The sequence below is a fragment of the Arvicanthis niloticus genome, chromosome 8 (genome assembly GCF_011762505.2).
Source record: "Arvicanthis niloticus isolate mArvNil1 chromosome 8, mArvNil1.pat.X, whole genome shotgun sequence".
Taxonomy (NCBI): Eukaryota; Metazoa; Chordata; class Mammalia; order Rodentia; family Muridae; genus Arvicanthis; species Arvicanthis niloticus.
The window spans coordinates 42,264,488-42,279,982 of record NC_047665.1 but is presented as its reverse complement, the minus strand read 5'-3'; the positions used below and the strand labels follow the sequence as shown (position 1 = coordinate 42,279,982).

Sequence of the window (15,495 nt, the reverse complement as noted above, 5' to 3'; positions counted from 1 at the left end):
ACAACAATGAATCACAAGACACAGATACAAGACAGGGTGACAGAATAATGGTGCCATTTAGACTGATATCAGCATGATAGGATCCCAAAATTACAAGAGGATACAGGAAATTAATAATTTTATGCAGAGGGAACACTATATCCTTAACACAAACAGGAACCTGTTTCAGTCTGAAAGCCAGAGGCCAGAGTAGCTGTGGAATTAAAGGAACCACTGACAAACAAGGGTGAAGTGTTTGCACAGAGGAGTCTTCCAGAAGGGCTCAGGCTAGGTGGTGGGGAACCCATGCAACGAGACCCAAGGTTTTGAGAAACAATACATACCAGGGTTAGTTAAACACATTATTACAATAAATTGCATCAGGTTATTTTAATTTTGTTAGTGTGCATATAGAGAATTTAAAATATGTTAAACTTCATATTATATTTCTATTTATTTGATAGTACTAATATACATAATCTTAAGGCGACATAATTGCAAAGGTCCCCGAATTATTCTAGAATTTGTTCAATAAAATATGAAAAAATAATCTCCTTTGCAAACTCTTACACAAGGGAATTAAAAAGTAGACATAATTTAGCAAGCATATTTCAGAAGCATTTTACACATATATTTTAATATTAAAAATTATCTTATGTGCACGGGTGTGCTGCCTGCATGTATGTCTATGCATCGTGTGTGCCTGGTGCTCTCAGAGGCCAGAAGAGGGCATCAGATCCCCTGGAACTGGAGTTACAGATGGTTGTAAGCTACCATTTTGGTGCTTAAAATAGAACCTGGGTCCTCTGGAAGAGCAGCCAATACTCCTAAGTACTGAGCCATCTCTCCAGCACCAATAGTTTTGTTGTTGTTGTTTTTAAGAAAAAGAGCTAGTAAACAAACAAAAAAAAAACACAGAAAATAATTTTTTATTTTTTAAGACAGGTTTCCCTTATTTATTTGAGCCAAAGGAGAAACACAGATGCAGAAGCCTGTGCACAGTGACCAGAGCTGTGTCCTGGGGAGTTCTATGAGTACAGATAGCTGAAGTTTCCTAGGGAGTTCTATGAGTACAGATAGCTGAAGCTGTTCATCAAGCTGTGGCTGTGTATTTTCAAGTCTCTATTAAGCTGAGCACCAGGAATGCAAATTTCAAAATCCCAGAGGAAGTAAATTTTAAGTTTACCAAGTGTGTTTCACATACTAATGCTAAAAGTAAGAAAAGACTAAATCAGCTGGAGACAGGTAATGCTGTATCATTTAAAAAGAGATGATATTCACAAAAATAATGAGAAAAATGTCAATTATTTTTACTTCTGGAAGCAAGAAGTCATGAGCAAAACCAACTTACATTTAACTCTATTATCCACAGTAACGTTACAAATAAGAGGTCAAAGGTGACAAAGAGACAGAAAGTCCTCCTGACATCAGATATGCCTTTCTTTTCCCTTCCTTCATAGGACTCAATCCTGGCCATGAGCTGCGCAGGGTTGATGGAATGGATGTCACGCAGAGAAGCGTGTGAGCTCTGGCTCCCCGTCAGCATGTTCTCCATGTCTGCTGGCAGCTGGCTCATCCTGGAGGAGGGCTGAAGGAGTCTCCATCCAACTCCACCATCCCTAGTGAGGAGCAACCTACAGACCAAAAGAGAAAACCTATGTCAAACCTATGCTGATGTCATGTGACCACGGTACCCTCACACTCTCACTGAGCCACAGTGCTATGACATTTGACAGAAACTAAGAAGAAGTAAAATAATATATAAAAATATTTACTATATAAAATATAATATATATTTTATAATATAATTGTTGTTATATATTATAGTATAATATACAAAATAGCAATGTATTTTATAACATAAAAATATATAATATATAAAATAGTAATATTGCACTAATATTACTAAATGGCTGCTTGGAAAAGAGTATCACCAAAGAAAAGAAAGTTACAGTAGGAAAAGGCGAAGCTAGGGTATTCAGCACAATACAAAGCATTCTCAGGAACCTGGAGCCAGCTTCCTTACCACACCAGCTGGGAAATCTCCATAATCTTGTTACTACCACAGGCTATGAAGCCATATTCCACACATCTCCCCAAAGAAAGAAGCAAAACACATAAACTAGCTACAGAATTGTTCCTAGTCAGGAATTGTTTTCTACCAAAAAGACATCGCTATATTTAGCACTCCCTATCACCTCTTCATGAACAAGCATGGTTTTGGGCATTGTCTTCAGAAGGTAGTACCTAAACTCCCGAAGTCCAGCACTATGCAAACACCAGATTGTTAATTCCAGAAGCTATGGCCGCATATAGGGGTTCCCCAGGACCTGGAATGCTTCAACTAGAGTAACACTGAGGAGGAGTATCCAAATGAGCAGACTCCTCACGGATGGGGAAGTCCGCTGAACAGAAATGATGGCTGGCTGCAGTGCCGAGCAGTACAGCTTTCTGTCCAGGGCTACCTCTCTCTGGGGAGCACTGTTTGTGCTTCTGGCTCCACTGACAGTCACATTTTACTTTGGACATGAATGTGGACAGAGTTGGGTGGTACTTGTGTCTAAATCCATATGCTCACCTTTCTAAACTCTCAAATTACTGGCAGTGTCCAGACCAGGAGCACCTTTAAAATGAATGAAACGAACTATGAAAACAGATTGCTAAGATTTACCCACACAATGTGGTCTCACACAGTACACCTTCTCTCCTTACACTTGGCTCCGCTCACTACCTTACCACTGTCAAGAACTAAGTCCTTTCAATACAGTTATATCAGGCAATGGGGTAATACATTATTTTTAAAGCAATTTAATGACACAAATTGGTATCTTAAAATATACCATTTGCTACAGGAACCCTACTTTTAGAGATTTAAAGGAAATTCACCAAACCACCAGCATTTAATGCAATAGCTAATCTGTAACACTGGAGGCCGGACAGTGGTTGCATCGAAGGAAGAAAGGGGCATAGTGACTAGAAGCTCAAAGTGGGAATGTGTGTAGGGAACTTGGTAAGGTTCTATTTTTTGATTCAAGGAGTAATAACACAGTTGTGTTTACTTGATGATAAACTGTATTCACTTGGTAGTTTCAGTAGAGTGTTGACTGTTCAAATTAAAATATTTTACCTGCATTTGCATGTACACATATGTGTAGCCTTTCAATAACATTTCCATTTAAAAGTTATCATAAAATTACTGTAATTCAATCAAAAACAAACCTGCTACTTAACAAAAGAAACAATTAGACAAATTGTTACATGGGATAGCTATGTGCGACTGATTTAAATATATCCTTTTCAATCCTTTATAATGACTTAGGATAATGCTTACGTTTTATTAATTGAATTCAAACTCTAATGCTAAGTTGAGCACATACGTGTGTGTGTGTGTGTGTGTGTGTGTGTACATACCATACAATTATTCATGAAATATATCAGACACTAGCAAAGATTGCCTATGGGTGATGTGAGGTTTCTTTTTTTTTAATTTTTTCTTCAGTTCTTAAATGTACTTTGTGCACAGTATGTTTAAAACAGGAGGAACTAAGTCCACATATCTTACTGTTAGATTCTTTACAACTGTCCAAAAATCTATACAGCTCTCTTTTATTTTCCTCCAAACGGGGGAACATTAGCTTAGTGTTTGGATTCCTTGTCTCCTCAGAATCAGCAAATCAGCAAAACATTTTGAAACCTCTGTAGAAATCAACTTCAGTATGCTGTGAAAGAAAAACAATGCTTTAAAATTTAAAACTATTTTCACATGATTTGTCAATTAGGTCAACAGCATTCTAGCTTCTGTTATAAACTAAGTAAAACTTAAAACAGACTTTATTTACTCTGAAGCTCACAGGTCTTCTAATTCACATGTAAGCAACTCTGCCTCATGCATCTTGATTTCAAACTGTGTTAAGGTTAGGTCTGCCCTGTCTGCCATATTCCTTAGACCAGGGAAACCATCAGCATTTTCTTGTCATGAGAGATGGCACGAGCACAAGAGACAAGCTAAACGATACCAACATTTAAAGTCGCTATACTAATTATTTTGTTTATATCAGCTAAAGCATGTTTCTGTATGTTTTACCAGAACACTCTTCTGTGCCATTTGTATTAGACTGGATGCTTTCGTGCTATAACAGCAGGAATGCATATCAAAAAGGAGGAGGAGGAGGAAAAAGAGGAGGAAGAGGAGGAGGAGGAGGAAGAGAAGGAGGAGGAAGAGGAGGAGGATAAGGAAGAGAAGGAGGAAGAGGAAGAGAAGGAGGAGGAGGAGGAAGAGGAGGAAGAGAAGGAGGAGGAGGAAGAGGAAGAGAAGGATGAGGAGGAAGAGAAGGAGGAAGAGGAGGAAGAGGAGGAGGAGGAGGAGGAGGAGGAAAACTGTCTACAAAGTTGAAAATATTTGCTTTACTGCCCACTTTGTTCTAGGAAGTGCTAATGGTTTCTTTTCAAGAAAGATCTGGCTGAGACATAAAGTGACAGTGTAGTATCTGTAAACCATGGCTAGGCTAAATGACAAACATCAGTTTCTATGTAATTTCTACAAAATAGAGGTCCAGTGACACAGGGAAAGCAAGCACTGTGCAGTGTGGCATGTGGTATCTGCAAGCGCTGCTGGAGTGGTCCCTCCATCAGAAAGGACACCTGCTTTTAACAGCTGTATAAGCAGAGTAACCTGGAGAGATCCACATGCTCCTGTTTCGCTGCCTCCTGAATCAGAAGAGCCTGCAAAACTATCCTACTTATCAAGTAGCATCCTCAGGAGAGAGTACAGAAAGATCCTTTCTGTTTCCAGGGACTTGTTTACATCTTCCAGACCATGTCAGTCCCTGTGCTGGGTACAAAGTGGAGATGAACTTCAACCCCATCTGCTTCCATACAAATGACAACACCCAAACAGTAAACAGACACTACCATACAGTGGTGGAAGATAAGGACCAAAATGTATGGAGATATAATAATAAAATCTATTATTTTATATACTAACTAACAAACAAAGGATTTCTATTTATGTATCTATTATTTTATGAAAATGCCAATTTGTCTTCCTATGAGGACAAACAGGGAGTTTGCCCTGCTTCCTAGTGGCAGTCAGTTTACTAAACCAGCATAATCTCTAACTACCTTCTAAATATTTGTCCTTATACCCAGAGATAAATGCAGTACTCACCTCTCATCAAGGAAATGTCTCTTTGCAACAGATGGAGACATTACAGAAAACCACAACCAATCACAATGTAGAGCCTAGTCTCAAGGGACATACCTAAAAACATTCTCAAATGTAATGCTAAAAAGGGGGCAGAAAGGCTGGAGGAGCCAGAGGACCAGGGAAATTGCTACAAGACTGTGTCTACTAGGAATGTCAGAAGCTACAGCCAGAAAGTCTCATCATGATATGGTAACATGATATGCTAACATGGATATGCTAACATGGATAACATGAATGGGGAAAGCTCAGGAGACCTCAACCTTACACAAAGAACTACAGGAAACTAAAGAACATTGAGAGCAGGAGAAATCATGTTTCCCAGGCAAAAGTAAACCAACTGGTTATCCAGTATAAAATGGTCACCACTGGAAACAGACATATAAGTAACAGTATATAGACTGAGCAGGTTATGTTTGTATATTTAGAAATATGTGTGTGTGTAGAAATTTATACGTGTGTATGTCTATTCATATGTGACAACAAGTGATAGAAAAAAGAGATCATGAATTTGAAAAAGAGCAAGAAGGAGTTTTATGGGAGGGTTTGTAGAGAAGACATGGAAGGTGCAAACGATGTAGTTCTTCTAACCTCAGTGGTGTGTGTGTGTGTGTGTGTGTGTGTGTGTGTGTGAAAGAAATACAAAGATGAGACTGCCTCAGGCAATCTTGAAAGAGAGCAAAATTAGAAGATACCTTCCACAAAGCTTCAGTAATCAAAACAGATGCCATTAGGTTAAAAATAAATGAACAGATCATGGAATATAGTTGGAACCCAAACAGATCCACATGTATATGGGCATCTGACTTTTGATGAAGATACCAAAGCAATGGAGCAGAGAAATAATGTTTGTCTTCAGAAAAGTATGCTAAGACAACCATATAAAATTTGAAAAAAATGGATTTCAACCTCAAATTTATATCATGTAAAAAACTAATTTAAGATGGGTCATGGATGTAAGCATAATAAGAATATAAAGCATGGGAGGGCATCAGAGGCTGGAGGAAGGGGTAGAAAGATGATTTCCATACATCAACAATGTATGGAAATATAATAATAAAATCCAGTATTTTGTATGCTAATTGAAATAACAAAGAATTTCCATCAATGTATCTATTAGAACTTGTGGAGAACACTTTTACAATATTCTTCTTCTTTTTTTTTTTTTTGGTTTTTCGAGACAGGGTTTCTCTGTGTAGTCCTGGCTATCCTGGAGCTCACTCTGTAGACCAGGCTGGCCTTGACCTCGAACTCAGAAATCCGCCTGCCTCTGCCTCCCAAGTGCTGGGATTAAAAGTGTGCGCCACCACCGCCCAGCTTACAATATTCTTATAGATAGCCACCACCGCCCAGCTTACAATATTCTTATAGATATAGATTTCTTTAAAAAGGCAAAAAAGCAAAATATCATGTCTTAAAAATTTTTTGTGCAGCTTGCCTTAAAAGACAGTGTGGGTATCTATGTAAGCATGACTAATGACAACATGGTTGGAATGCATTCTGGAAAACAGTCTTAAAGATTATGGCTACCTTGTAAAAACAGATTAAGGGTAGGCAGGAAGTCAGAAAAACATGTAGGAGGATGAAAATTAGAAAAGTCAGTTTCCAATTCTCAGTGCAAGAATTATTTAGGCAAGAAACATTAGTAGATGCTAATAAGTCTTTTAAATTTATGAGGAATAGTCTCAAAGTATTATCTCTTACATAAGTTAAGTTCTGTTGGGGGATAATATACTTTCATAGAGGAGAGACTTGACAGTCAGTGTCTGGACCAATACTGGAACAAGCTCACATGACATCACATATTGTGTTGCAATAAACATATAATAACAATACAATATTTCCCACTATAAATGTTTAACCTGTATGTAGAAAGTAATCAATCGCAGACAGCTTTCCTAGACTTGTGAGCAAAAGCAGTGAACGACTAGTCAACAAAACAGTCAAGTACAGCAGTGTGAATACTCCTCAAAAGTAATGAAAAGGCCTGGCTGAATAACAAATTTAAAAAGGGAAAGGTCAGGGAGGAGGTTCCGTGAGTCAATCAACGTGAAACTCAAGCATGTCAGCCCAAGTTCAATCACCGGAACCCATAAAAAGGTACAAAAGAAAACAAACTCCACAGTTGTGTCCTAACCTCTACATGCATCCCACCACGTGATAAGCCTACACACACACACACGCACACACACACACACACACTCTCTCTCTCTCTCTCTCTCTCTCTCTCTCTCACACACACACACACACACACACCCATGCACAGTATTTTTTAAATGTTATTTTTTAAGAACAACAACAAAAAGAAAAGGCTACAAAAGACTATTAATGAACTGAAGACCTTTTGAACTGGTTACATGGAATGCCCCCAAGTGGGTAGAATGTTACAGCTACACCTCATTACTGCTCTCAAGATGGCTCTGGGAACAAGATTGCTCTTTGATTTCTTTCTCCTATTTTTCAGAAGCTACTATCAGTCCAGGATAATTGAAACAACAGGGTCTCCATAGTAACCACCCTTCATTTCCAAGTTTCCTCCTAAAAAGGCACATTCCAGTACTTAAATGAATTTAGCATCTTGGGCTCTAATATCACACTCAAAATAGTTCATCTCCACCCAGCACCTAAAAACTTTTGTATCTCAATCTCGAGGAATGGGTTGCCTCTTGTGGTAGTTTGTATATGCTTGGTCCAGGGTGTGGCACTATTAGGAGGTATTCCCTTGCTGGAATAGGTGTGGCCTTGCTGGAGTAGGTGTGGCCTTGTTGGAGAAAGTGTGTCACTGTGGGGTTGGGCTTAAAGACTCTCCTAGCCACATGGGAGACAATCTTCTCCTGTTTGCCTTCAGAACAAGCTGCAAAACCCTCAGCTTCTCCTGCGCCAAGCCTTCCTGGAAGCTGCCACGCTTCCACCCTGATGATACTGGACTGAACCTCTAAACGTGTAGCCAGCCCCAATTAAATGTCCTTTATAAGAGTTGCTTTGGTCATGGTGTCTCTGCACAGTAATAGAAGCCCTAAGACACCTCTTTTTGTGTTGTTGTCCATTGGTGCCTCAATGGATCCCAATTATAGGCTATTGCCAATGCTGTTGTTTACTCTCCAGAATTTGACAGTTAGACTCTATTGATACTTGATTCATAGACCACAGAAAGATTTAGCAGATACTCAACCAGAAGCTTTATCCATACTGGCTAGCCTTCACAAGGCTGGAAGATGAGATACATGTGACTGGAAGAGAGATGTAATCATCAGCCCCACCCACTTGTGAACCCTGCAAACTCCAATCATGTCCTGCCTGATAAAATAGGTTCACTGGTGCAATAGTGGCATGCACATTACAGGAGTTACTAACCATTTTTTCAATTGGATATAACTGTTAAAGAGGTCAGGAATCTGTGGCAATAGACACTGTCAACAAGGTCAAGAATCTCTGGCTAGACAGATCATGGGCCCTAGTAAAGAACCTGCTATTATTTTGCTAAAAGATCATAGTACTAAAATGCCTCCTGATGATTCATTGCTATACCCGCAGGTTAATTCATCACTCAACCCTTATCAGAGGCTTCTTCTTGTGTCAAATAGCAATTAATGCAGAGAAGACTCAGAACTGGTCAAAGTGCAGAGAATAAATACAACTGAGTGTTCAGTCCAATCTTAGTTTCCTTTCTTAGATTTATTTTTTTAAAGTATGCTTGTGGATCTATGTATGTGCACATGAGTGCAGGTGCACACTGAGTCCAGGCATACCTGATTCCCTCCTGGAGTTACAGGTGGGGTTATAAGATATCCTATGAGACTGTGCTGGGAACTGAAGTCAAATCCTTCGGAAATGCAGCACAAATTCTTCACCACAGAGCCATTTCTTCAGCCCCTTAATTTGCTTTCTATTATTTTAATAAACACTATAGCCAAAAGCAATATGAGAAAAGAATGGGGTTCTTTTATCTTATAATTCCCAGGTCACAATCTACCATTGAGGAAGGGCTGGGCAGGGGCTAAAGCATGAACTGGAAGATAGGACCTGAAGAAGAAACCATGGAGAAACACTACTTACTTACTTCTGCGTTGTACTGCAAAGTTACACTCAGCTACCTTTCTTATACCTTCCTAAACCACGTAAACATATACCTTCCTGAACCACATAAAGCTGGCACTGCCCACAATGGGCTAGGCCTTCCCACACCAATCATTACCCAAGAAAATGTTCCACAGTCTTGCCTATAGAGCAATCCAATGTAGACATTTTCTCAAATAAGGTTTCTTCTTTCTAGGTGACTCTATCTTGTGTCATACACAAAAACTAAGAAGCACAAGCCCTAAATGTGATGACTCTATTAACGCTCAGGACTAGGGGAACATTATGGAAGAAAGAGCGGGAAGATTTTAAGAGCCATGGGGGTGTTTTCAAGAAGTGTTTGCAGACAACTAATGGCAGAAGCAAATGTAAATTCAGTGACACACGCCCAAGTCCTACACAAGCTTACTCCAGATACAATCCCAGCCTAAAGCAGGAAAGTGAGAATGAGATCCCACTCTTATTTGATGATTTTTTTGGAATCTGATTGCTTTTGAAAGAGAGAAAAAAAAATGTTTTCTTTAATGAAATAATCAAATAACTAATAAAAGCATTATTTTTAAAGTTAAATCTCTTATAGTGATTATCTTACATCCCAAAGACCAGAATTGAGACTGTGTTTTTCACACATTCATGTTTCCCAGGCCTATCTTTTCTAATACAGACAAATTACAGCTTAATTCCACAAAGCAGCCTAGTGAGCAGTCAGCCAACCCCACGAGCCTCTGCAGAGGCTTAGTACTTGTCCTAGTCCTACTTGTGTCTTTGGAAGGTAGGGTAAGAATTCTAGAAGGTGTTACTCCAGCTGATGGCAAATCAACCCATTACCTCCTTGGTGCCTCTAGTGTAAGAAGGACACTAAGAAAAATACCTGGGAATATTCAACATCAACTTACCCTGAAGTCACTTGAGACTACCTTCCTCCTTTACAAATAGAGCATGTCTATAAAAGGATAAGCCATCTCCATCTATGACCAGGAGTATTCACAGGTAAAAGTTGCATGTGCCATTTCCCATAATGCAATGGTCACACAGGATGGCTACGGCTTCAAAAGTAATTTTCTAATCTACACTATAAATAAATGTCTACAGTTGAAATCTTAGTGAATGTCAATCTTAAAATACAGATGCCTAGATTTAAAAAAATAATAAAGAAACAATGTTACTTTCTGTTTTTCTATTAGATGTTTTTCACACACAAGAAACTAGATCTTCAAAGGACATGAATCAAATGCAACTTCCAGGATCATCTTTATCAGGCTAATTTGTGCTTCAGAAAACAAAATCATATAAGAGAACAAAGACCACTAAGAGATGTAATGCAACTATAGGCTGATATTCTGAGAAATCAGTATACTGCACACCTAAGAGTAAAAAGTCCTTTCCTCTTTCCCTCCCGTTCTCTTTTCTTCCCTCCCTCACTTTCCCCTCCCTCTTTTCCACCTCCTTCATTTGCCTAGAAACAAGGTCTCATGTAGCTCAGGTTGGCCATGGGCCTGCTATATATCAAAGAATAACCTCAAACCTTCTGTCTCCACTCCAAAAGTCCAACTGTAGGAATGACAGGCATGTTCTAGCGTGTCTGGCTATAATGGGATCTCTAAAATCTTATTAGGAGTCTGTAGAGAGTTTAAAGTAGCAACATTCTCAAAAAGTTAAATATTGTAATTTTTAGAAAGAGATAAGCAATTACAACACCAAAATTTTAATGACTAAATCAAAGAGTCTGACATTCACACATTACCTATAAAAATTTCCAAATATCTAAGAATAGTTGCTTATCATCAGTAAGGTCTTACTTACAGCTCTAATAGGAAAAGGTGTTAAGGCTGACTCTGTGGCTGTTGGCACCATCCTCACTGGTGAAAAGCACAGCCCCAATTAGCACTCACCAGCATCTTCACCATTTCCTCAGTACCTCTCATGCAACAATCCAGCCTTTCTAGCTGCCCAGCCCCCACTTCTGCCTTGTGCTCAGAAACAAAGCTTTCCTCTCCCTACTGCTCCAGCTGTGCTTAGGACTTTGAGTTCCTTGAACAGGTTTGGGATCTGCACCTTTGCTGTACTTCAGTTCCATCTGAAATGCCCATTCTGCCACCACCTATAAACAGTCTATCCATGCCGACGGAAGCTCACATGTCACCGCCTCAAAACACTCTCTGGATCCCTGAGGGCTTCTCAGCATCTCCTTCAAAGGCTCAAGTGCTAGGTACTTGGTTCTCAATGTGGAGAGATGATGAAACCATTAAGAGGCAGGGCCTGGAGGGGTACCTGGCTCACTGGAGAAAGATATTACTGCAGTTCTCTGGGACTAGTCGATCCTGAAAAAGCACAAGATTGTAAAAGAGAAGGTGCGGGTCCTGAGTCTTCTTCCTCTGCACAGAACTTTTTCCTAACCATTCCTCTGCTATGCTGAGAGAGTCAGGGACCCTTGCCAGAAGCTGAGTTTTCTGACCATGAATTTCATCCTCCAAAACAATAAGCTAAAAAAACCTCTTTCTTTTAATCATTGAGGTGGACTTTACATAACATAAAATTTAAGTGTACAATTCAGAGTCTTTGAACATATTCTCAATATTGTATAATTTTCAACTCTATATAGTTCCAAAATATTTTTATCACTGCCTATGGAAATTTCATAGCAATTACACAGTAATTCCTTATTCTTCCCCCTTGCCCGGCCCTGACAACACTGATTTGTTTTGAATATTTCATAAGAATGTGCTATTTTTTTGTGTGGAGCTTCTTTTACTTACACAGTGTATTCAAGATGCACCTATTCTATATCATGTGTTAGCAAAAGGTGGCATGCTAAGCCGGGCAGTGGTGGCGCACGCCTTTAATCCCAGCACTTGGGAGGCAGAGGCAGGTGGATTTCTGAGTTCGAGGCCAGCCTGGTCTACAGAGTGAGTTCCAGGATAGCCAGGGCTACACAGAGAAACCCTGTCTGGAAAAACCAAAAAAAAAAAAAAAAAAAAAAAAAAAAGGTGTCATGCTGTTCTCTTGTTTTCTGTTGATGTGATTAGCACTATTACCAAAAGCAACTTGGGGAGAAAAGCGTTTATCACTCCAGGCCACAGCCCATCACTGAGGGAAGTCAGAGCAGCAACTCAAGCAGCAGCAGCCAGCACTGAAGAGTGATGTTCACTGGCTCACTCCCGAGCTTGCATTCTGATGCCTTTGTTAAAAAGCCCACATCCACCTTCCAGGGATGGCTCTTCCCACAGTGGGCTGGGCCCTCTTACAGCATAACCAATCAAAAAATGCCCCCAGAGACATGTGCATAGACAGGTTTGATCCAGGCAATCCCCTAATTGAGCCTCCTCCAGACTGTATCAAGACTATGACAATTCCAAACTGTGTCAGGAGACAGCTGAACCTGACTAGGAGACCTATTTACAACTTATTATTCTATAACAATCATTTTGTTATAGTAATACACTACTTCTAGGTACAATATGTACACATACCTTCAAGATTACCTCTATTATTCTAAGTGGTCAGCCCAGAAAACCTATATGTACAAGTAACATTATACAAATCGAACAAGTTATAATTATATATACATATACGCAGGATTACACATACACAAACATATAACAATAATAAAAACAGAGACCATGAATGTGAAAGAGAGCAAGGGGAGGTAGGTATATGGGAAGAACTGGGAGGAGGAAAGAGAGGGGAAATGAATATAATTATATATGTAAATATTTTATTTTTTGAGCTTATATCTAGTGTAGTAGTCTGTTGCAGGATATCTGATCACACTGTGAACCCCGAGATTGTGTTACTTACTGAAAAAAACCTGTTTCTAGTTGTGGTGTGGTTCAACCTTTAGCACACACCTTTAATCCCTGTCCGGAATATAGACATGCCCTTTTGATGATCCTTAATCCCAAACAATGAAGGTGAAATTAGTATATAGAAGGACTCGCCCATGTTTGAAAGTGACGTGTAACTGAGGGACAAAGTGTTAAATTAGAGAAGGATTTGACAGAATATGATATGCCCAATTCTTATAAGAAAGGGAAGCCATTTAGGACAGCACAGAGAGAAAAAAAGAAGAAGGAGGCAGTTTTACCCAGAGTTTTATGGAGACATGATAAAGAGAAAACGAGCTAGGCCTAGGTTAGCAGCCTCCAAGGCAACAATTACTTCAGGCGAATCAAAGTTATCTTTATAGTAGTATATTAGTATTTTTAAAAACAGAAGCCAAAATAAGAATGTCCTCAATACATTTTACATATATATATATATATATATATATATATATATGTATGTATATATATGTGTGTGTGCGTGTGTGTATATATATATATACACATACACACACACACACACATACATATATTTCACATATTGTTCATAGGTCTTTTGTGAAGCTCAATATCAAAAGCGCCTATAGAACAATGCAGTATCCTTTTTTTGTCTACATATCAAAAGCTCTCAGAAAGCCAGGTTAGGAGCACCCATTCTAGTGGTGGTACCAGGAGAAGCCAAGGTGAAGGTCATCCTCAGCTACACAGGGACCTCAGAGTCATCTTGGGTGACATGAAGCCCTGCCAAAAACAAAACAAAGCAAAGGAGAAAAATAAGAAAACAAAAACATAAGCAGAAAATTTCCTAGAGAATAATTCTGGATCATAGAGAAAACGGTGGAGATGCCAGACATTCTATATGCTTATTAGATTTATAAACTACAAATATCAATGTATAAACAAAAAGAAGGCCAAGTATGGTGGCACACGCCTTTATCCCTAGCACTCAGCAGGCAGAGGCAAAGGGATCTCTGTGAGTTCAAGGCCAGACAATTCTACATAAAACCCAGGACAGCCAGGACAACATAAAGAGACCCTATCTCAAAACCATGAAGTGGGGAAAAGAGAGTATAGAGCCTGGGTACTTGCTAACTAAAATTTAAAAATAAACATTTTGTTTTTTCCTGAGCTAGGGTCTCATGAACTCCCTGTATAGTAAGGGGTGACCTTGCCCTTATTCTTCTGCATGTACAACTATGCTTATCCCCATACTAATTTCAGTATATATTCTTGATAATATAATTAATAAAAACAACCTAACCTTCCCAAATAGATTAGATTGGTTATCTTTCCAAAATGCAAAAGCAAAGTACAAAAGGGATTTATATACAGAAAGCATAAACACATCAACTCTGACTCTGACCTACTCAACCCAGACAAACTGGCACATTGATTAAGCACCTACTGCATGTAAAAACTTGTGCAAGTTTCTAAAGGGAAAGTTGGATAGAAAAGAGACTGTTCCTGTACTCATGTACAAACTATACAAGGAGTATGAAAACAAAGGATAAAAAAAAAAAAAAAAACAGGCTCAGTATCAGTTTGCAACCAGAAATGCCATCAAAAAAGGCTTGTCTGAGAAGAAATCTGACTTTGAATGATCTGAAAGGCTATTGTGTATCAATGACGAGGAAGACAATGGCAACCTAAAGTGGACCAAGCACAAGCATGTCCACTAACAATGCGTCAACCTCTGTCAGGGGAACCCAGGTAAGGGGACTGAGGGAAACAACTGGGAGGCTGGGACACATGTGTGCACAAGTGAGAGCGGGCTGAAAAGCCAGCAAGAGTGAGGATACCTTTCCCATAAGAATGAGCTCAGGAGACCAGGATCCTAAGGACAGGGCAAACATCAAAGGCCAGCGAGAGGTCACTGCTTATAAAACAATCGTTGGCAGAGAACTTCCTTGTTCAGAGAAAGGTAAAAAAGAACTCAAGGGTAAGTGGCTCTCAACAATGTGAAATGCAGCTCTGGTTCACTTCTCCAGGACCAAGGCATTCAATTCCAGAGTTCAAGTGATCTCAATGCCCTGAGAGATTTTTATTTAAGCACTGAGACAAGTGCCAAGTCACAAAAGAAAAGGCTGTGAACAATGTATGTCGCAGTAAGTGCTGGAAGTTCTCACAGTCCATCCCAGCAGCAGACTTAAGTGCAGAGTATGGTAGCTGGCCAGCTTTAATCTCCACATTCCTTGGGTTGAGAATAACATAAGGCAAGGCCTGTGGTGAGGAAGCTCAGGCTCTTGCTCATGCTCTCTGCGCTCCTGCGCCCTCAGCATCAGCTTAACTTCCATCATGGAGTGGATGCACATGTCTGTAGGTCAGCAAAGCTCTACCACAGACCTCCAAAAAGGACCTCAGCTACCACGCGGAGGCTATGCTTACCTGCTGGCTTTTACACTTCCTAAACAGGGA

At 39.5% G+C, this 15,495-nt stretch overlaps 1 protein-coding gene across 5 annotated transcripts in view; it reads right to left on the bottom strand.

Moving 5' to 3' along the window:
- Stard3nl (STARD3 N-terminal like) overlaps positions 1 to 15,495 on the bottom strand; it is a 36,600-nt gene that overhangs the window by 15,326 nt on the left and 5,779 nt on the right. Inside the window, exons 2-5 of one of the 5 annotated variants that reach the window (XM_076939327.1) lie at positions 13,750 to 13,821; positions 3,542 to 3,698; positions 2,558 to 2,602; positions 1,331 to 1,613 (exon numbers count right to left, since the gene is read on the bottom strand). In XM_076939327.1, the coding sequence (XP_076795442.1) occupies positions 1,331 to 1,555 (225 nt within the window). In that variant the 5' untranslated portion in view covers positions 1,556 to 1,613; positions 2,558 to 2,602; positions 3,542 to 3,698; positions 13,750 to 13,821. The remainder of the gene's footprint in view (positions 1 to 1,330; positions 1,614 to 2,557; positions 2,603 to 3,541; positions 3,699 to 13,749; positions 13,822 to 15,495) is intronic. The other 4 variants (XM_076939328.1, XM_076939329.1, XM_034510739.2 and 1 more) reach the window with 4 other exon arrangements.